The sequence below is a fragment of the Hordeum vulgare genome, chromosome 4H, assembly GCF_904849725.1.
Source record: "Hordeum vulgare subsp. vulgare chromosome 4H, MorexV3_pseudomolecules_assembly, whole genome shotgun sequence".
Lineage (NCBI taxonomy): Eukaryota > Viridiplantae > Streptophyta > Magnoliopsida > Poales > Poaceae > Hordeum > Hordeum vulgare.
In genome coordinates, this window is record NC_058521.1 from 117,213,833 (window position 1) to 117,235,486 (window position 21,654).

The 21,654-nt window shown below is 43.9% G+C and overlaps 3 protein-coding genes and 2 long non-coding RNA genes across 6 annotated transcripts; 3 read left to right on the forward strand and 2 right to left on the reverse strand.

The window, feature by feature from the left end:
• Window positions 1–1,071: 1,071 nt before the first annotated feature.
• LOC123448079 lies at window positions 1,072–5,325 on the reverse strand. 2 transcript variants are annotated; one of them, XR_006631605.1, is made up of 3 exons: window positions 2,927–5,325; window positions 2,700–2,805; window positions 1,072–2,265 (listed from the first exon to the last, which is right to left on the reverse strand). It is a non-coding gene; the product is annotated as an uncharacterized LOC123448079 (long non-coding RNA). The 2 variants fall into 2 exon arrangements; XR_006631604.1 differs by having other exon boundaries at window positions 1,072–2,805.
• Window positions 5,326–5,372: 47 nt separating this feature from the next.
• On the forward strand, window positions 5,373–6,844 carry LOC123448077 (methylesterase 17-like). The gene is made up of 4 exons (XM_045124848.1): window positions 5,373–5,710; window positions 6,026–6,166; window positions 6,280–6,414; window positions 6,503–6,844. Exons 1-4 carry the CDS (start codon window positions 5,468–5,470, stop codon window positions 6,770–6,772), a joined length of 789 nt encoding a protein of 262 aa, XP_044980783.1. The 5' UTR covers window positions 5,373–5,467; the 3' UTR covers window positions 6,773–6,844.
• LOC123448080 lies at window positions 6,805–8,821 on the reverse strand. Its single transcript, XR_006631606.1, has 3 exons — window positions 8,701–8,821; window positions 8,358–8,471; window positions 6,805–6,888 (listed from the first exon to the last, which is right to left on the reverse strand). It is a non-coding gene; the product is annotated as an uncharacterized LOC123448080 (long non-coding RNA).
• Window positions 6,939–10,166, forward strand: LOC123448078 (methylesterase 17-like). The gene is made up of 4 exons (XM_045124849.1): window positions 6,939–7,613; window positions 7,782–7,922; window positions 8,351–8,479; window positions 8,728–10,166. The coding sequence occupies exons 1-4, from the start codon at window positions 7,395–7,397 to the stop codon at window positions 8,989–8,991; spliced, it is 753 nt and encodes a 250-aa protein (XP_044980784.1). The 5' UTR covers window positions 6,939–7,394; the 3' UTR covers window positions 8,992–10,166.
• Window positions 10,167–11,899: 1,733 nt separating this feature from the next.
• LOC123448081 (cysteine desulfurase 1, chloroplastic) lies at window positions 11,900–18,389 on the forward strand. Its single transcript, XM_045124851.1, has 10 exons — window positions 11,900–12,201; window positions 12,757–12,890; window positions 13,701–13,860; window positions 14,209–14,395; window positions 14,843–14,988; window positions 15,079–15,151; window positions 15,294–15,357; window positions 16,584–16,683; window positions 16,827–16,985; window positions 17,817–18,389. Exons 1-10 carry the CDS (start codon window positions 11,974–11,976, stop codon window positions 18,009–18,011), a joined length of 1,446 nt encoding a protein of 481 aa, XP_044980786.1. The 5' UTR covers window positions 11,900–11,973; the 3' UTR covers window positions 18,012–18,389.
• The last annotated feature ends 3,265 nt before the right edge of the window (window positions 18,390–21,654 follow it).

Here is a 21,654-nt window from a genome sequence, read left to right on the forward strand (position 1 = left end):
ACGGTCAATGCCACGGAGGCGGTAGACACACAACCACAGAGGCCTCGATACATCAAATGTCAAGTAGATTTACATAGGCTCTCCTCCAACACTAATATATTTGCAATCGTTAATATTCGTTTCTTTGACTCCTCTTTTGGCATATTGAATACTCCCTCCTTCTCAAAATAAGTGTCTCAACTTTGTACTAGCTCTAGTATAAATTTATACTAAGCTTGAAACAGTTATTTTGAGACGGAGGGAGTATATATTATGCACTCTTGATGGAAAGTTCTATGTGTAATTATCTTTGCTTATCATCTGATGACTTTGCATTAATGTGTTTTATGTCGCTTCTTCTCTCGTTGTGTATTTCATCAATCCTCATGTGTAGCATAGGGTGGCAAATGATGTGATGTTGGACACCAAATCCTCATACGTTTATAGAACTCCAGTTATTATCTCATGCTATCCATCCTTGAATTATTTAACCTACATCCAGACATCATTTTGGTAGTATGTAAGCATGGCTTATGTTGATTTTCAGTCCTCTCAAATCTATAAGCGTGGTTTTTCAAGGAATGTTGTTAATGGGGCATACCATTTTAAATGAGGATGCAGTAAAATGTGAAGAGATCTCAAATGCTGATTCTCGTAACCTATTGAATGTACTAAAGTTCAGTAAATAGGGCATCGGTAAAATGATGATGCAACAAGCAAACATATTGTTAATGCTTTGGCTTACCTTTCAAAGTACAACAATGTCCATTAATACATACTAGTTTAATGCACGTGCGTTGTCACAGGACGGAAAAATCGTAGATCAAAATATTGTCTGAGTTTAGAAATGTGTAAAACATGATGGCATGCTGACGGCTATGAATATATAATATTTATCAATTCAAGATGTTTTTTTGATTGTATACCACTAATTCACGAACTACGAAGGATGTACTCACTGCAAAAAAATGTTTGCCCCACCTTGAACTGAAAACAAAGTGCGGCTTATTTTTATTCAAAGACAACATAAAAGGCTCAAATTTAAATTCTATAAACAGTTTTGTAGGAGGGTCATGTAGAAACTTTGGAAGATAATGGTATCTCATGGAATATCATTCAAATGATTTTTTCATACGTCTTAACATAAGCAAACAGATATATTCAATAAAAAAACAGAAGACGTACTCGTACTTGGCAAGATAGAAACTGAAAGCACAAACGAAACCATCGATTCATAGAAACGTAGGGCACTGTCATGTGACTCGTCATGCACAACGGGAGCATCCAAAATGTTTGATTGGACAGCAACCACAAAAATATTATAGCTGCGTCACTCCAAGTTAGCCCCTCGCACTTTTCAGATTTGTAGCTTTTTATTTTCCTGCATCTTCATTTCTTCCACAATATCTTCATTTTCACTATCAGATTCAACAACTTCAAAAATAGAGAGCATTCCGCAGCCATACTTCCCATCCTCTCTTATCTTTGTCACTCTGCAAGCCTATCCTTAAATGAAGAAAGGTAAACATGTAACAAATCTGCTCACAGAGGTTAACTTGCAGAATGTTTATATGGTGGTCATGGTGCTTTGCCGATCATTAATTTTCAATCAAATATTAGTACATAAGTATGTATTCATACCGAATTGCAAGATTAGCACCGAGCAAATGACTTAGCTGAGTAAACACCTTCAGGTTTCCCGTGGCATAGTGATTGGCATACCAATTAGAAAAGAATGCAAAGAGAGAACTCGTCCACAAGTAAAAAGTTGAGAAAAATGCAAATGTCAGATGCATAACTTAAAAAAAAAGTATATATTTTTATAATCCAAAAAATCAAGAGGAAAGAATGCAAAGCAACCGTTTACCTGTTGTTCCACTGAATATTAGTAAGCTCCCTTGGGTTTTGTCAGAGAAACATGAAGGAAGAGGAGAAGAAAATGCATGTAGCAAGGAGAACGAAAAATTGGTGCCCAGAGGGCTGACAACAGGTCATAACCACTCGCATCACCTGCATTGGCCTTTCGTGATCCTGCCTGTGCTATGTGCATGCCATTTTCTGCCATCTTAAGCCCCTGCAGCTCTATCATGGACTGCAACTCTATCATGGACGACACGAGTCCGGGACACCATCATCAGCTCATCCCCCGATCGAGGTGTGCGATATACTTGATGTATGATCCAAGCATCAGCCCGCACGGAGCTCCACCACCCGCCCCTTGGCCAACTCGACACCCCAGGAATTCCACAAACCTAAGTGCCCCATTTGGAGCTTCTTCTGCATTATCTGTGGGTTTTCAATAGCCATATATGTGGTCAGTGTACACACACGAGAAACAACAATTTGCTTGACGTGGTTACATTCTTTTGCAGCAAACAACAATCAATTCGCCAACATTACGTGGTGAAGTATAATTTCCACACATTGCAGCCAAATAAATAGATTCTCTCCGGGATTCTTTTTGCCGCAAAAGTGAGTGGGTTAAAATCACACGGACATATACGTCCCAATTGGACCAAATCACGGGTTTGCAAAAAAAAATTGGCGAACACTTAGCACACCCCTGTCTTACCAGGAATTGACATGAAATTGCACTGGAAAATTGGGCTAGTATTGGCATGTCAAATAGTTGGGCCTAATCCAAGCATTCTATGAATCAAAGGAGCAAGATAGCAGGTGGTCAGTTCAACATTCTATGAATTAAAAGGACAAGAGCTCACGTTGATAAGAAGAACTGCACAAATGTTTCCTTCTTCAGGTTCTCCTCATGTTCATCGTCTTCTGTGGCATAGTCATCCTACACACGTTCAGACTTTCCACGCATCTCTGAACCAAAAGAAGCAGTTAACACACAACCAAACACACATGCAGACGGATGACATTACCGAACACATTCATAATCTGGACCAATTAAATTGATGTATGGAAAATTAAACAACATGTTTACCTCTCACCGATCTTGTATGTCTCCCAGTCTCCTGCCCAGCGCCATCCAATCTCAACCCGATGGCGGCGGTGCGGGCCTCTGGACCGCCATGGTCGGTCAAGTCCTGGGGCTTCTCATTTCTCCAGCGACGGGGTGTACGGGTGCGGACACAGACACGGGACACCAATCTTGGATCAAAGGAGGAGTCGAACTGCGGCATAGCTGTTGTCGGGAAGAAGCCTTGAAGGCAGGTGCATGCAGACGTCTTCACCATGGAAGACGGGTGCACGGGAGGGGGAGGGGACGGCGAGCAAAAGATTTGGTTGCCTGAGTGCAGGCAGTGGTCAGCGGCGGTGACGAAGACCATGTGGGGGCGCGGCGGACATATGGATTGAAGGGAGAGAAAGGGGAGGGGCGGAAGACGCAAGTGCTAGAGGTGCCCTTGCGGCGGATGGTTTGGGAGAGGGGAGGGGAGATCGTGGCTTGGTGGTGGTCACGGTGAATCGGGAGCGAGGGACATGCGAGAGGATCGTGGCTGTTTCTTGACGAAGACCATGTGGGGGCGCGGCGGACATATGGATTGAAGGGAGAGAAAGGGGAGGGGCGGAAGACGCAAGTGCTAGAGGTGCCCTTGCGGCGGATGGTTTGGGAGAGGGGAGGGGAGATCGTGGCTTGGTGGGTGAATCGGGAGCGAGGGACATGCGAGAGGATCGTGGCTGTTTCTTTTTCTTTTTTACCGTGTGGAAGAAGTGCGAGACGTGAGGGAAGGGAGATCGAACGAAGCGAGGTGAGATTTTTTTGCTGTATCGATCTCGTATGGGGGAGGAAGGAGGTCGAACCATCACGACGACTGCACATCCCTCTTTAATAATAGAGATGATAAGGAAACAAATAAACCGTTATTTCTTATGTAACTTTAGAAGATCTTGATTGGATGTTTCGAATAACTGAACAAGGAGAAACTATTTTTGGCTTACTTTCATGTGGTTTCGTAGCGTAGCACGGGCATTTTATTAGTACCTACTAATAAAGCAAGGTAATATTTTTGATTTCGTCCCGCGTCTGATCTTATATTACGTGAAATATATGAGGTGGTACTAATTCGTACAACCAAGTTTCATTAAAAAAAGTGAGGAGGATTCGGACTCGCAACCTTTAGGTTAGTACAGACTGTCATGGCCAACTGAGCTATGGCAAAGGTGATACCAATATTAAAAATTGTCCCACACACAATATACATCTTATATACGCAACTTATATACATATACAATATACGCAACTTATATACGTCTTTCGGTTCCCACGTTATCAGGAAGAGGTCTTGGGGATTATGACAGAGAAGAGAAACGTGGAAGGAATAAAGGCTTAAGGAAGGAAAAGAGAAACGTGGAAGCCATAAAGGCTAAGGAAGGAAAGAGTGGCAACTTAACATTCTACGTATATGGGCTGCTATTAAACCCATGAGGCCAGAAAATCTAACAGAGATGAAAGACCTTTTCCGTAAATTCTTAGCCCGAGGTGTCCGATCGGTAAGAAAGAGTCAAACCACGCGTGAAGTCGGCATGCATGTACGTGGAACAAGATAAAACAGGACTAGAAATCCACCCAGGAAATAATAAAAGGACAAAACACGTGAAGTGCAAATCCTGAGTGATTCAAGTTATGCAATTCTAGCTCGTTCAAAAAAAAAAAGTTATGCAATTCTAGTGCCGCGTACATAGACATACCGTACGTGACAAATGGCGTGCATACACATAGCCTATACATGTTGGACTTGGTCTTACCTGTCTCCATCGACCGGCTCGCACCGAGTCAACTTTTCCCCGAGGACGTGATGTGCTGTGGACAACTATTTTCCTATCTTTTTTCCCGAGATTTATGCATGGGCAGGTGCAGTAAAAGAGCGAAACGCTGAGCTGGTCGTTGAATGCATGCGATTTGGTCGTTTGAAGAGTAAGAGCATCTCCGAATCTAAAAAACTGGTGTCTTGAAGGGTCGAAAACTTCAACCGACGATAAAAAAGATGTATCTTTCCAACCATACCCCCATCTCAATCAAAAATTTATGAAGGTAATGAAAAAGTGGACCTAAAAAAGGACACATGAAAAGACGTGGATTGCGACGCCCCCAAAAGCCCGAAGCGCGTCGGGTTCTGCCCGGGTACGCAGGCGCTATTTTGACGTCCTGGGGACGCTGAGGGCATGGCCGGGCCGTTTTTCGGTCAAAAAACGCCCCCAAGCCTAACACCGAGCCTAAAAAGGTGTCCTTAGGGGCATCCTGGGAGCTGAAGTTGCTCTAAGCAAACATGAGTAGACCGATCTATGTTTCCATCCTGCCCAAGTATCTGAATAGACTGATCATCGCCTCGTGGCACCTCGTCCCTCTGGCCAACGTCTTAAGTTTGATTCCCGGCATCTACTTTGAAGACATCGAAATCAAAACTGCCTGGCCTCGCCTATATAAGTTTTAAGCAGCTCATCACTAACGGGCACGCAATCGCAGATACCCCCAGATAGATAGGCAGGCGCACAAACAATCGTAGTGGTACAAGTTATTGACGAGATGGACGCTGGCGGCGATGCTACCAAGGGCAAGGAGCACCTTGTCCTAGTGCACGGTGCCGGCCACGGCGCCTGGTGCTGGTTCAGGCTCCTGGCCCTGCTCCGGGGCTCCGGCCACCGCGTCTCCTGTGTTGACCTTGCCGGGGCAGCAGGCAGCCGCGTCGACCCCGACTCTGTCCGGTCGTTCGACGAGTACACCGGGCCGCTCGTCGACCTCCTGTCCGCGCTGCCGGAGGGCGAAAAGGTGACGACAGTAACCGTGTACCCACACGCCCACACCCCTGCTTGCAATTGGATGCTTGCATGCATGGACTAGTTTTTTTTTTTTTTGGTTACTGCACTACTCTTTCAGTCTCAGGATAACAAAATATAGCTCTAAACTAAATTCTTTTACTGCATATTTTTGGGAATCATGATAGATGAAAAAAATGTGGTTTTGTGGGATAAAAGTGTATAACATACTGAGAATCAAAGAAAATTACTCATAATAACAAGGAAATCTCGTGTTACTGATTGATACTAGCACAACAACAAACTAACGGCGGCATATTTCCTTCAGGTGATTTTGGTTGGGCATAGCGCAGGAGGGCTAAGTGTGACCCATGCAATGCATTTATTCAGCGACAGGATTAAGCAGGCAATCTTCATAGCAGCAACCATGCTCCCATTTGGCTACCAAACGGAACAAGACATCAAAGATGTGACTGCTTGAACTCTCTTATCATACGCTCAATTAAACTCTTATTATGTCCGGTCACAATAGCAGCTACCATTAGTTCTTGCTTTTAAAGACTTTCAGCTGAAATTTAACAGGGCGTACCTGATTTATCCGAGCTTGGGGACGTGTATGACCTAGCATTTGGTCTTGGAATAGACCACCCGCCAACGAGTGTAGCACTGCGGCCAGAGTTCCAGCGCATGATCCTGTCCCAGCAAAGCCCCCAAGAGGTTGGTTAATGGAATTGCAGCGCTGAATCATCTGCCGATGTGTTATATGCCATGGTCGCGGAGCTGTAACTGTAAGATGTTTGTTCAGGACTCTGCGCTTGCCTCCATCCTACTCCGTCCATGGCCTGCCGCCTTGAGCGCAGCCAGGTTTGGGAGAGGCGGTGGGGACAGCAGCGCGATCGACCAGGTGCGGCGCGTGTACATAACGACGGCAAAGGATTCCATGGTGAAGCCGGAGCAGCAGGAGGCCATGATTCGCCGGTGGCCACCGAGCAAGGTTGTGGCCATGGACACCGACCACAGCCCCTTCTTCTCCGCTCCGGAGCGTCTCTTTCAACTCATCATCAAGTTACTGTGACCACTTGTACATCATGCATACACGGTCTGGGTGACGCCTAGCTGCTCCTGCTATTGTATTCTCCAGTCTCCACTTCTCCAGTCTTCACTGTGTGATGTTACTTACTCCCTCCGTTCCTAAATATAAGTCTTTTAAGAGATTTCACTACAAACTACATACGGAGCAAAATGAATGAATCTACACTCTAAAGTATGTCTATGTTCATCGGTATGTAATCTATAGTGGAATTTTTTTAAAGACTTATATTTAGGAACGGAGGAAGTACATGCCAATTAAGTTACAAACAAGGCTATGTTAAGTTCCAGATGTACGACACATGAATATATCATGGTGCAAAACCAGCAATTAACACCACAAAACATCCTCCGATAAGTTAGCACGTCCGTCAGGGCCAAATGCCAAACACGATGTAGGGAGGAGAGAAACCAGCTGGTCCACACGCTATATCCTGCCATTTTACATGCAAGATATGTAGAGAGCACCTGGCATGGCATCCATTTATAGTAGACCTCAATGGACGATCTGCTTGGTTTTGACATTTGGAACTGACCGCACAAATGCAGTTGTCCCGGTGTTTGGTACAGAGATAATGATGTACCCAATAGGCAGATACTGAACGGGCATGGCAGGGGAGCATTTTGTGCTTGTTCATGGGGAAGGGCATGGAGGGTGGTGCTGGTTCAAGCTCCGGTGGCTCCTTGAGGGCTCTGGCTACCAGGTGACCTGCATAGACCTTGCTGGAGGCGGCGTAGACCCTACCGACCCCAACACCGTCCGGTCATTCGAGCAGTATGACAAGCCGCTCCTGGGCCTCATCTCTGCCTTGCCGGAAGGCGAGAAGGTAGGATCCTGCAGTATTGCTGCTAATTTATAAACTACTTATGGCCACAAAGTGCTGAAGGTAGCTTGTTGCTTTGTTGTGAAGCTGCTTAGGGACATGTGTTCAAAATGGTGAAGAGTTATAGGCGATTTGGTTTATCTTTTTAAACTCATTTTGATCGAATTTCAGGTGATTCTCATTGGGCATGGAATTGGAGGGCTGAGTGTGATTCATGCAATGCATGAATTCGTTGACAGAATTAAGCAAGCAATATTTGTGGCAGCTGCTATGCTGCCATTTGGACTTCAGACTGATGAAGATAAGAAAGATGTATGCTTTGTTCCTTACAAAAAGTTCTCAGGCTGCACATTATTTTGTCATGACGCATGGGCCGCCTACCGAGTGCTGAGAATATGGCATAACTGACAAACATATGCATATGATAAAACTGAAATTCTTAGTACATATATAACTCAAACAGACATGGTAAAAGCCAGGATAAATACAATGGGCAATGCTAACCAGGCACTTGGAATATTTCCTGAGAATTTCAGCTTGTTCTCATTGCCATCATTTGCATGATAGAAATGAAATAGCAGGTTCAACAATTCTTGGAAAATTTGTAGAACAAATTCCACGTGTTTAAATTATTGAGTAAGCTCTGTTGCAAATTTATTGCATATCTGGAAACTTCCTTTCATGGTTATATACTGACTATGTACGACTAATGACAGTTTCTGTATATTAATGTGAAACAGGGCTTACCAAGTTTGCCTGAAAATGAGACCGAGCTGACATTCGGTGCAGGAGCAGATGATCCTCCAACTACAGTCGCCTTGAGATTAGAATTCCAGCGTGATCGACTATCACAACAAAGCCCTGAGGAGGTATCATAATGCATGAGCCAATGTGCTCATGAAATCCGCGTCTTTATCAAACTGTAGAGATTCTATCGCCATAACCTGAGCCCAGTATTCTGAAATTTATTATAGCTATTTCCTGACAAGATATTGCTATCATTTCCCATTCATGTTTCTTGAACAACCTTCTCAAGAACTAAACATTATACTACAATTAAGACATAATCAATGATCCGAATTTTACTTACACATGTTTTATGTTTTTTTTTGTTCAGGACTCAATACTGGCTTCAATGCTGATGCGCCCATGGCCTGCGAGTGCTATTGGTACTGCAAGCTTTGAAGGAGCTGATGAGAGATTGAATCGAATAAAGCGAGTTTTCATAAAGACACAGCGTGACCACATGCTGGACCCTCAGCAGCAAGATTCCATGATCAAGAAGTGGCCACCCAGCGAGGTTTTGGTCATAGATACAGACCACAGCCCCTTCTTCTCTGCACCAGAACAGCTCTTTAACCTAATAGTCAAATCTCTATGATGCAAATATGCAGATTACTGAACTCTCAATAGTGGGCTTGTCAAATTCTTGTAACATGACATATACTAAGTATCCGAGTTAGGATAACATCTTTGTGAAGCATGTTTCTCAGGGAATCTTCAAGACAAATCTGGATAAATGGTTTAAGGCTGTAAGTAAAGCTGGTTTAGGGTAAACATTACCCTGCAATTTGTAAGAAAGTAACTCAAATCAGGCCTACATAATTTTCATTTTAGATAAGCTTACGTGTTATTCCAAAAATAAAGGACCGGGCCAAAGGTGTTGAAGTGTATATATGGCTTGTCTAGCCCTTTTCATCACTTTGGACTTCTGGTTGCATTAGCTACACATGAAGCTTAGCATGGTATCAAACCATAAGGTCTTGAGTTCAAGTCCTAGCTTTCGCAATTTATCCAAAAATTGTTGCTGCCCCCCTCTATGTCCACGTATAATAAGCCTCTTGAGCCATACCTCTGAGTCTATTCACGTATTGACTTCCCGCCTCATACGTGAGAAAAGGTGTTGAAGTGTATATGTGGATTTCCTAACCCTTTCCATCAGTTCGGATTTTTGGTTGCATTTAGTCGTTATCTTTTCCTCATGAACCAGCATTAGCCGCTGATATTCAAGCCAGCCAAGCAGAATGTTTTAGCTTAGCTAAGCTTTGCAGTAACACTTTAATTGCTGGATCAGATAAGTTCATGAGCAGCAAGATTCCATGATCAAGAAGTGGCCACCCAGCGAGGTTTTGGTCATAGATACAGACTACAGCCCCTTCTTCTCTGCACCAGAACAACTCTTCAATCTAATAGTCAAATCTCTATGATGCAAATATGCAGATTATTGAACTCTCTATAGTGTAGCCCCTTCTTCTCTGCACCAGAACAACTCTTCAATCTAAGAGCATCTCCACCCACCCCCCAGGATGCCCCCCAGGACACCTTTTTTAGGTTTGGTATTAGGCTCGGGGACGCTTTTTGGCCAAAAAACGGCCCAGCCACGCCCCCAGCACCCCCCAGGACATCAAAATAGCACTGGCAAACCCAGGCGAAACCCAGCACGCTGGGGGGTTCTTGGGGGCGCCGGCGGAAGTTTCGGCGAATCGTGTCTCCCCACGTGTCCTTTTTCTCGGCCCACTTAATCATTTCCCTCACAAACTTTTGGTTGGGGTTATTACGCAATCCCGGGTCCGCTAACACCAGCGTTTCCGACCCACATGCGTCAACAGGCCCAACCGGAGCCCGGGAAACGCTGGTATTAGCGGGCCCATGGGTGACGCTGGTGTTAGCGGGCCCATGGGTGACGCTGGGAAACGCTGGTGTTAGCGGACCCGGGATTGCGTAACAAGTGGTATCAGAGCCCAGGTGCCCGGAATAAATCTCGGTGGACTCACGGGTCGTCGGTCATGGTAGATGGGCTGGAACGCTGGTGTTAGCGGGCCCATGGGTGACCGATGTGTGAGGGGGAGATTGTTGGGTTTAGTCCCACATCGGTTGTGGGAGGAGACATAACATGACTTATAAGGATGAGGGTGTCCCCTCCTAATAGGCTAGTCTTTTGGGGGGAGAGGGCCCGAGGCCTGTCATAAGTCGGTGTTGCTCTCCGGTTGGGCCTGTTGACGCATGTGGGTCGGAAATGCTGGTGTTAGCGGACCCAGGATTGTGTAACAGGGGTGGGGTGTGGCTGGGAAGATGCCCTCCCCATGCACCCCTATTTCCGCCAGATGAAGCATTTGGCCCCCCAAGACACCAACTTTTTTGGTTCGGTGGTGTTCTTGGGGGCTCCAACGGCCGGAGATGCCCTAAGTATCCGAGTTAGGTAACATCTTTGTGAAGCATGTATCTCAGGGACCTTCAAGACAAATCTGGATAACTGGTTTAAGGCTGTAACTAAAGCTGGTTTAGGGTAAACATTGCCCTTCAGTTTGTAAGCAAATAACTCAAATCAGGCCTATGTAATTTCCATTTTAGATAAGCCTACGTGTTATTACAAAAAAAAGGACTGGATCAAAGGTGTTGAAGTGTATATATGGATTGCCTATCCCTTTCCATTAGTTCAGACTTCTGGTTGCACTATCGACACATGAAACTTAACATGGTAACAAAGCCTAAGGTCTTGGGTTCAAGTCCTAACTTTCGCAGTTTATCCAAAAATTCCTGCTGCCCTCCTCTATGTCGTATAGGCCTTTTGAGCCATACCTCTGAGTCCAGCAGATGAGTTCATCAGAAGTTACTCTTCAATGTCCACTACAGCACAGCCTTCTTGCCCCCCACCCCCTCCCCAACTGTAAAATGACAGCATCAACTCCATCTTGTGCTTTTTCCCCTTGCTGACCACGAATTCTGGTGCCTCACAAAACGAGATGACAAACTCAGCTATCCTATGCAGAGATACAACCTTTCTTTCTAACGAAATGGAGAATTAGCTTCATATAATTCACGATAAGAAATTAGGAATGCAGTCTCACATCATAAATTGTGGAAAAATTGCTGAAATGTTTCAGTGAAACGCATGGTGCGCGCATCACATTATAAGTCGTGGAAATTTTGTTGACGCCTAGGATTAGAACCTATCTAGTAGCAAACTGATTGATCGAACTCAGCAACTCGACCACGCATTCGATCGAACAGGTGCCGCGCTGCTGCCCTACACCGCGAACAGCTCTAGCGTCAACATGGTATGGCTACTCACCTGGCGTGGAGCACCCCCCCTCGCGTTGTAGAGGAAGGCGCAATTGTCGAACGCCAGGGGTCCGCGTCGGCGGGTGGCGGCGGTGGCCTCGGCGACGGCAGCGGTTGCTACACGCAGGCGGCGCCGCTCCACCATGGGGTATTACTCTGCCGCTCTAATGTGAGACCGCTCTGCTGGTCCCGCACACTGACCGCTTTAAACACACTTCGAGGCTGACGGGTGGGCCTCACGTGGCAGGAACGGAAACACACCGCGAGGCTTTGGCTAATCCAACCCACAGAGACGGCGCGCATGGCGACAGCGGCGGCGGTGGCGTCGCTCCGGTACTTCCCCTCCTCCGTCAGGAACTGCAGCTATCCCGGAGCTATCAGCGGCGGCGGTGGCGGCGGCGCTGTTGTCACGTTTTCTCCGCGGCGGGGCCGCTGTGCGACGGCGGCCGTGGCCGCGCCTTCGCGGGAGGCGGAGCCGGCCTCCTCGCTCGGGGACCTCACTCGCGTGGACTTTCCCATCCTCGACCAGGTCTCCCCTGCCCATCTCCGTCTCGTCTCGTTGTTTGGTTGTTCGTGCCATTCGAATCCAATTCTCAATTTGATTAGTGAAATAGTATTTGCAACCGCGCATCTAATTATGTTTGTTCCCAATAAATTATCGGATTGTTATTGCGACTCGTCTAGTTACTCCTGATTACAGCATGTATGTAGACATTTAGTCCTGCTTTTGCTGCTGCCTAAAAATATTGCCATTTGTTCATACAAGAGGGATATGGGCTTTTAGCATATCACCGTGTCTGGTGCAGTTATCACTACGAATAAAATACGGATAAATTGATATATGTTTCACTCAGCTTTCGTTTGATTCGGTTATGCATGTAAAAGATCCTTTTGTAGAGCCCTCCAGGACAAAGTTGTTTTTATTTAATGTGGATTCAGTGACTGCAGAATTATTGTTTCGTTTACATGTTAGATTTTCGTTATTACTATGTCGCAAATTTTAACCTTACAGTTTGTTATGCGTAAACCTCTGGCATCCGAGTGAGGTAGTTTTTATATCATTTATTATCATCGGAACTTGCAGGAATTTGATGGTAACAAATTAGTTTACTTCGACAATGGTGCAACATCGCAGAAACCCTCTCATGTGATGAAAGCCTTAGACGATTACTACCGATTTTATAATTCGAATGTTCACCGTGGTATTCATGCTCTGAGGTAATATTTTGATTTGTCCTTTATGTCTTATTAATTGGGTGATGTAAGTGTAAAATACCCACTAGTACCAGGAAGTTGGATGCATATTCACTATCTCTAAGTGTGAGTAAAGCAAGGCTGTGGCCCTGATGTAATATCTCGCTCTAGACCCCTAGAGGCATTTAGCTGTGCAGGAGAAAACCCTTTTTTTGAGAAACAGAAGATTACCCTTTTACTCTCATACTAGGAATATGGATGAGAATCACCACAGAACACCCCCTACAGCACAAAACTATTTTACAAAATTACAATTCACTTTTCGTCTTGCACAATTTCTTCTGTGATTTCCCCCATATATGACCTGCCTGTTTTGTGAGGTATGGTACTGCTCACATAATTTTCTTGTATTGATGATGCTATAGGTGTAGAGTTTTGCGATATTTGATAATCAACTACATGCATAGGATATAGCAGTTGATTTGCTTCGTATTATGTTATTGCTAGGCTGCTACTCCCTCCGTTCCTAAATATAATTTTTTTTAGGGATTCCACTGCGGACTACATACGGATGTATATAGACATACTTTAGAGTGTAGATTCACTCATTTTGCTCCGTATTTATATAGACATACTTTAGAGTGTAGATTCCACTACGAACTACATACTTTAGAGTGTAGATTCACTCTTTAAAGACTTATATTTAGGAACGGAGGGAGTAGTTTTGTAACACTCAGTCAAGTAGGTTATCATATGCTTTTAGTGTTTGCGAGCCATGTGCATATGTATACGTATGTTTTGCTCCTACTGACATGTTTTCTTCATCATCATCAGCGCAAAGGCTACTGATGCGTATGAGAGTGCAAGAAGGAAAGTTGCAAATTTCGTCAATGCGGCTGATAGTAGAGAGATTATTTTTACTCGTAATGCTACAGAAGCTATCAATTTAGTAGCTTATTCATGGGGCCTATCTAACTTAAAAGAAGGAGATGAGGTGAATACTCCATCTTCCCCAGCTGATACTTCATGCCCTACCTGGCAGTCGTAACTTCTTTTTATGCTTATACTTTGATGCATATCATGAATATGGTTCTTCAAACACTGTTTGACCTTTTTCATGTATTTATGCATCCCCATATTATTATTTTCCTCATCTGTTTCTAGCCTATTAATTGCTAACTCTTCATTATAGAGATTCATAACCTGCCATTGTTCTAGATAAAATTATTAAATTTATCTTATAAAAATTTCACCAAAACATTGACTTCTATCATGATTCAGAAAATTTACAATTCGTTGTACACTTATTGATAGTAATTCGTCTGCTATTTTTGCCGAGCAGATTATTCTTACAGTTGCGGAGCATCATAGTGCAATTGTTCCTTGGCAATTTGTATCCCAAAAAACTGGTGCTGTCCTAAAGTATGTTGGGCTGACTAAAGAAGAGGTTCCAGACATTGAGCAGTTAAAAGGGCTTCTGTCAAGCAAGACCAAGATTGTTGTTGTCCATCATGTTTCGAACGTCCTGGGTAAGAAGGTTTTTCCTTTCCACATATTTGTTTATGTAAGGTTCATTTATACCATTATGTGGGAAGTGTAGTTGAGATGCCTTTCTTAATGAAATGGTATTAGAGGTAATGCAAGCCATGGACATATGTGTCAAAGCATGCCGTAAAGATGGACGTCTATTGTGTGAAAGTGGTAAATTAGAGTCAAAACATATCATAGTAAATAACAGAATGGCAACTCAAGTAGCTGCATACACCTCTGCACTTTGTAGTTTTACTGTAGGTGAGCATGGTAATTGTACCATCTGACTCTATTCATTTATTTCCATTGTCTCATGATGACGAGTTACAAATTATGGCAAATGTTCAATGGTTAGATCCTGTCATTCTAACTTTATTCATGTTATTTCTGTCTAAGAGAGAATAATTACTGAGAACGACTATATTATATTCCTCCATCATCGTCAGGTTCAATGCTTCCTATTGAGGAGGTTGTATCATGTGCAAACAAAGTTGGAGCTAAAGTTCTTGTAGATGCTTGTCAAAGTGTTCCTCATATGCCAGTTGATGTTCAGAAGCTTGGTGCAGATTTTCTTGTTGCATCCTCGCATAAGGTTTGTGTTATCAATATTTGCTAGCAACAAATTCATAGTCATTCCAGAACAACAAAATGACCTTTACAAGTTATGGGCTAAACTTCTCAGATGTGTGGCCCTACAGGCGTCGGATTCTTGCATGGAAAATTTGAGATCTTGTCATCTATGGAGCCTTTCTTAGGTAAGATACTGCAAGGCAGAAGCAATGTTCTCTACTTCGGAGGATAAAATAGTTAGTTAGGTCCTCTTGTTGAAACACAGCCTTCCTATTTAAGAGAAAGATATTTATGTTTTATAGTCCTAAAATAATAGTTTCTTTGTAGGTGGTGGTGAAATGATTGCAGATGTGTTAGAAGACAAATCTACATATGCTGAGCCGCCTTCTAGGTGAGGAAGCAAGTTCTCTTTGTTTTGATCTTTCTAGACTAATTCATATCTGTCACTGTACGCTATCGAATTTTGTGAACAAAGACAGTACAGAATAATACAATAGCGAGAATTATAGAAGTTACTTCATGTAGAGTGGAATGTTACGTATATCTAGAATCACAGTCAATGATGATGTTTCGCAGGTTAGATATGTAGTGTAGCTGTTTAGGTATCCTTAAAGAACACCTCCACATGTGCTGTATACTGGCCTAGATCCCCATGGAATGCACATGTTATTCCTCCTAACAAGGTAGGTATCAGAAGAGGAATACACATGTTATTCCTCTTGACTGATCGATGTCATTTGCTTCCCCTCGCATGATCCTGGCAACTATTTCTTCCAGACCACCACCTCCATCTCATCTGCCTCCGCTGCCTTACTCTTTCATGCCACCGCCTCTGCTCTCATTCCGAGCTGCTGTCACCACTTGTTTCCGTAGGACCGGGACAACAACTCCTGCTCTTGTAGCCTGCAGGGACGCAGCCACCCTGCAAGTACCTGCTCTTCCTGCAGGTACAATGCCGCTGCAGGGTCCTCTTCGCTGCTGGTGGGGCCTTCTAGCTGACTATTATTCCTCCTAATGCCCGTTGATTAGTTAGTGAGAACTCATTCCACATGCCTTGTTATAGAAATTGATCAATTGCCAACTAAAAATGGAACAAGAATATCACAAGATAACTTGTACCAGAAATTCAGATAAGTAAAAACATGATTTGTCTATCTTAAAGCAACCAGCTAGAAAGCCGTGTGTTACTACAGACTACAAAAAAATTCATACAGGTGTGTTTATAGTACTAATTAGTTTGCTGAATTGCGGCGCTACTCAGTGTATCCCCACAAATTCATACTAGATCGGGGCTTTTTGCGAAATGATTTTAAGTCAGTGGTTAGCAATGCCATCTCGATCTTAACTGTTGGTAACATATTGCACGGTTGGTGTGACCTTAGAGCAAACACACCATCACCACCAACTGGTTTGTTTATAGGAGTAAAGATATGTTGCAATTTTATTTTTCTACAGTTCCATTAACATTTTCTCCAAAAAGCTCCCTCAACAGTTGTTAAAAGTTTGTCTCTGCTTCACATTGTTTGCTAGGACAACTGAAAAAGGTCAACCTTATATTGCACATAAGATTCTATTTTTGTTAGATTCTAAGTTCTAACTGTAATGTGCTCTGAAAAGATTTGAGGCTGGAACTCCTGCAATTGGAGAAGCTATAGGATTGGGAGTTGCGATAGATTATCTGTCACACTTTGGCATGCAGAGGATCCACGAGTATGAGGTCAGTACAAATTCTTTCATTATTTTATCTCTTTTAATTTTAGTCTTCGTGCCTATTGTTACGATTGTGCTTATTCTGCTCTCCACAAAGGGTTGGAGAACTAACCCTTTGTAGCGCCTCACCTGTCTTTCTCTGTGATCCAGAAAGAGTTGGGGTCTTACCTTTATGAGAGCCTTCTGTCCGTTCCAAATGTTCGTATCTATGGTCCGGCGCCTTCTCAGAGTGATCACCGTGCTCCTTTATGTTCTTTCAATGTTGAGAATGTTCATCCAACAGATATTGCAGAAATTCTTGATCTCCAGGTATGCTGATGTTTCAACCACCGAATCAGTCTGTTTTATAGCAATAGTTGTACTGCTCCAATGCTATCTCTGTGCTTCTCTATTAGATTCCATAAAGGAACTTTCCTTGGAATTTTGTAATTTTCCAGCATATGCATTTTCGGTATTACTCGCCTATCTAGGAGCTGGTCTTAATCAGCTATCCTGCTTAATCTCAACTGCAGTCTGAATGTGGGTAAAACTCTAGGTCTGTTACATCATATGACAATCAGAAACTATGGTTCTTAACATTAGGTACTCCCTCCTTTCCGGTTTATAGGGCTTAAATCTGAAATCTCATCAACCAAGGTGAATTGTGAGTGGATGGCACTAGTTTTAACTAGCCAATGAAATATTTTTCACATATTCAATTTCCAAGACAATAAATGTAGCATCCTCCTTCTCATTGGACTTGCATGATGGATGTAAAAAACGATGCATGCATAGCCACTCATCTCCTTTCTCTAAACTCTATGAATTAAATATGGTGTGGGACTCAAAGCACTTTAACTCAATTAGACTCAAAATGAGCCTAATATAATGGAAATCTGACAATTTTGAGATGAGCCCTATAAACCGGAAAGGAGGGAGTATAGATTTTTTGTGAAGTAAATACCAGGCATAGTGAGAGATCTCATTTTCCAGAGGTATCGGGTATGTTCTTGACATATCGGGTATCTTCTTGACATAGAAAAAGAACTGCTGATGATAGTTTGTTTGGTCAAACTGCTGTCTTTTTGTGATGGATTTTGTAAAATATGTCTGCTAGTACTAGCAATATAGAACTGATGTATGCTGACTATTTTGTTTCAGCATGGCATAGCGATTCGGTCAGGGCATCATTGTGCACAGATTTTGCATCGCACCCTTGGCATCAATGCAAGCGCCCGTGCTAGTCTTCACTTCTACAACACAAAAGAGGAGGTGGATGTTTTCATCCATGGGCTAAAAGCTACCATTGATTTCCTTACTTCCCAACACTTGTTCAGTTCAGTTAGCAAACATTAGCTTCCTCGTTGTCTCTCACAAGTTGAAGTGTGATATAGAAAGCCTACCTGCTCAAACTGCCCGATATCTTCAGCCTTTTCGTGTCAATCATGCACGGACAAGTTTATCTAGTACCCTTTTGCTGCGGAAGTTTTGAGATAATTTTTGGTTATGTAGCTTGGGCGGCGGTTTATATTTCCTATATATAAAAACTGTATTATACCCTGACCGTTGGTTAGTTCATCTGTAATTTACGATCTGTCAATAATTTCATAACAGTGAGCACGGTGCATACTTGTGATTTTGAGGCCAGCACTTTGCACATTGTAATAATAAGAGACTGAATAAAGTTTTGTTTTGCGAGTCCGTCTGGGACCGGACTGGTCTCACGGCAAGAAATACGTGCCTCAGTGTGCACGTTTTATAGTGCTTTTGACCTTGTGGTTTGATATTTTGCATGTACTTGCTCTTGGCTTTTGCATCTTGTTTGGACGCTGAAGAGGCAAAAGAAACGGCTTGCTCTTTGCTTTTGCATCTTGTTTCGGCAGAAATGCCTTCAGTTTGGATATTAGGATGACATTTGTTGCCATTGAAGCCCATGACTTCTATCTCCGTTTTAAGGTTCTGAAGTTCTCTCTGTGACCTATGGTCACAAAACAAGTAGTAGTCTTTCTTTACATGGATCCATTTGTGGCAGAAATCCTAAATACGAAACTCGTGTCCGAGAGCAAATGGCAAAGATAGATGCAAGTTTTGACTCCTCGGGCGCAGCATAGTGCACCTGCATGCGTCCTCTTTTTCTCCCTCTCTCTTCTCGCCTCTAATGATTTTCAGGAGCTTTTCTTATTGATCAGTCTCCTGTCTCCCGGTTTCTGGAGGGTCGGTTGGTGGTGCATGATACCGATGACGGACACTCGTAGGTCCGGTGCAGTTTCAGGGATCTGTGTCCTGATTCTTGGCTGGCCGACGCATGCACGCGTACGTTCCCTTTTCTCATCCGTTCGTTCCATCGACATCCAGAATAAAGTGGTGCCATGTTGTGGTAGATTGGATCCCATTCACCTGTGCCGGATCTTGCAGTGCCAAAAGGAGGGGTCTGTGTGCATCATGAAACGGGAATTGATGATCTGTGGGGTATCGGAACTGACGAGCCTGTGTAACAGTGTCAAAAGAAATGCCAGATCTGCGGCAGTGTCCACGTACTCCTACTTGCATCTTCAAATGACTCCCTGTTTGTTCACGGACAGAAGCGTCTGTGCCCCGTATCTAAACCATCAAATTCATACGAACTCATGCAACATTGAGTAACATACGTAGAAACAACAATAGTAGATACGTAACAAATTCGCATATAGACATGGCAAGTTCATACACATAAAAACTACTCCCTCCGTTTTATAATATAAGAGCGTTTTTGACACTGAAACAGATGGAGTAGGAGATAAGACATCTGTGGATCACAAGTTCATACGACAAACGACGAAGAAGACTAGATACTGTGATGAAATAGGATAGATAGGATGATGATGTTCATCGCTTCACCTCGCCCTTGTCATCTTCAGAGCGACGTGAAGTTGGCATACAAGTCATCATCTAAGGGTCCGTCGGAGTTGGAGGAGGACGACGACGAGGAGGAGGGAGTATCGGTGTCAAAACGGACAGATCTCGGATAGGGGTCCCGAACTGTGGATCTTGAATCAATGGATAACAAGAGACATGGGAGACGATATTTACCTATGTTCGTGCCCTCTTGATGGAGTAATACCCTACCTTCTGTTGTGTTTGTATTGGTGATGAAGTATCAAGTATAGAGTAGTTCTACCTCGAGATCGTATGATGTGGTCTAAAACCCTAGGAGTATTGATCTTAATCTGTCTTACGGACTAAAACCCTCTGGTTTATATAGATACCAGGGGTACCTAGGGTTACACAATGCCGGTTACATCAAGGAGTAAACATGCCGATATGATCATCTTGACTTGGAGCATATACCAAGGTTTCGGAAGATTCCGTTATGGACACGACGTCATCTTCTAGTCCGACCCTTCAATGATAATTATAGGGGAACCATGAATCCGACTCGTGAAGATAGGTCAGCAGCCCGAGGACCCCTCAGTCCCGGACTCCCTCAGTAGCCCCTGAACTGGCCTCCAACGCCGTAGTCTTGATTCCTAGCAGCTTCTTGCATCCAAGGTCTTCGGCTTGCGGGGTGAGTTCCTCTCCCCATTTATATTCGGCTAGTATTAGTTCGGCTGCCAATGATTTCCCTGTTTCCGAACAATATGTGTTACTTAGCCTCGAAGGCCAACCGTGCGAGTGTGAACAATGCTTCTGTCTGACAACTTTTTAGCAAAAGGTCGCGGCCGGTCATGCAGTAACAAAAACTCGATCCACAGTTCGAGCAAGTTCTTTATTGGCACGTTCCATCAATATGGAGATCGTGCCCCGCTTTTTATGGGATATGGTTTATGATTTGGGCTATCCCACGCGTGCATAAGTGCACGATATATTGGGAAGTGGCATGGTTCGCGACACAGTAAAGGGGCTCTTGATATTACGATGGCTTATAAAAGGGAAACTGCCACCATAACCTCCACATGCTTCTTAGATCTCACATCGCCATTGTCTTTCCTGAGCTATAAGGTCCCAAGCTCATTCTTCCCCCAACCTCTTCAAACCTCTTCAAACAGTGGGAGGCCTCATGCGTCACCAACAATGACATCTTGGAGTTGAAGCGCGTCGACTACTTCTCGACGAACATTGTTCATCGCGCTCCGGAGAAGGGCCAAGTCATCCCCACGCCAAAAGAAGGCGAGAGGGTGGAGTTCATCCCTCTCTTCCTCCGGGGCCTCGACTTGCCCCTCCACCCCTTTGTAAGGGGTTTGATGTTTTACTACAGGTTCGATTTCCATGACCTCCCTCCAAACTCTTTTATGCACATTTTGGCTTTTATCATCGTCTACGAGGCCTTTCTGCGGATCCAACCCCACTTTGGCTTGCGGTTGAAAGTTTTCATTGTCAAGCCGAAGGTAGTTAGCGGCGAGCAGGCATACTGCGGGGAGTGATGATTAGCAAGCTCCTCCTGGTACAATGGTCGAACGGTTCTTTTATAGACATCGTCAAGATTTGGTAGCACGAGTGGTTCTATATCACCGAACCGCGCAACACAGAGTGGGCAGCACCCTTCGGATTTAGATCCAGACCTCCACCATGCTGGTATCCTAGACGAAGAGGGGGATCGATTGGGGGGAAGCTGCGGAGGTAGAGTCGCTGCAAAGGTGTGTCTCCATCCTGTTAAAGAAAAAGACTGAGCTGACCAACATGGTTCAGGTCATGTTACATCGTCGCCTCCTCCCTTGTCAATATCGGGCTACCCCCATGCGGTCCTTCAATCCTGAAGACCCGGCCACCGTGCACCACTTCTACCGCACTTGTTGGAATTATGCCCTAGAGGCAATGATAAATAAGTTATTATTATAATTCCTGTATCAAGATAATCGTTTATTATCCATGCTATAATTGTATTGAATGAAGACTTAGATACATGTGTGGGTACATAGACAAAACACTGTCCCTAGCAAGCCTCTAGTTGGCTAGTTAGTTGATCAAGGATGGTCAGGGTCTTCTGACTATATACAAGGTGTTGTTGCTTGATAACTGGATC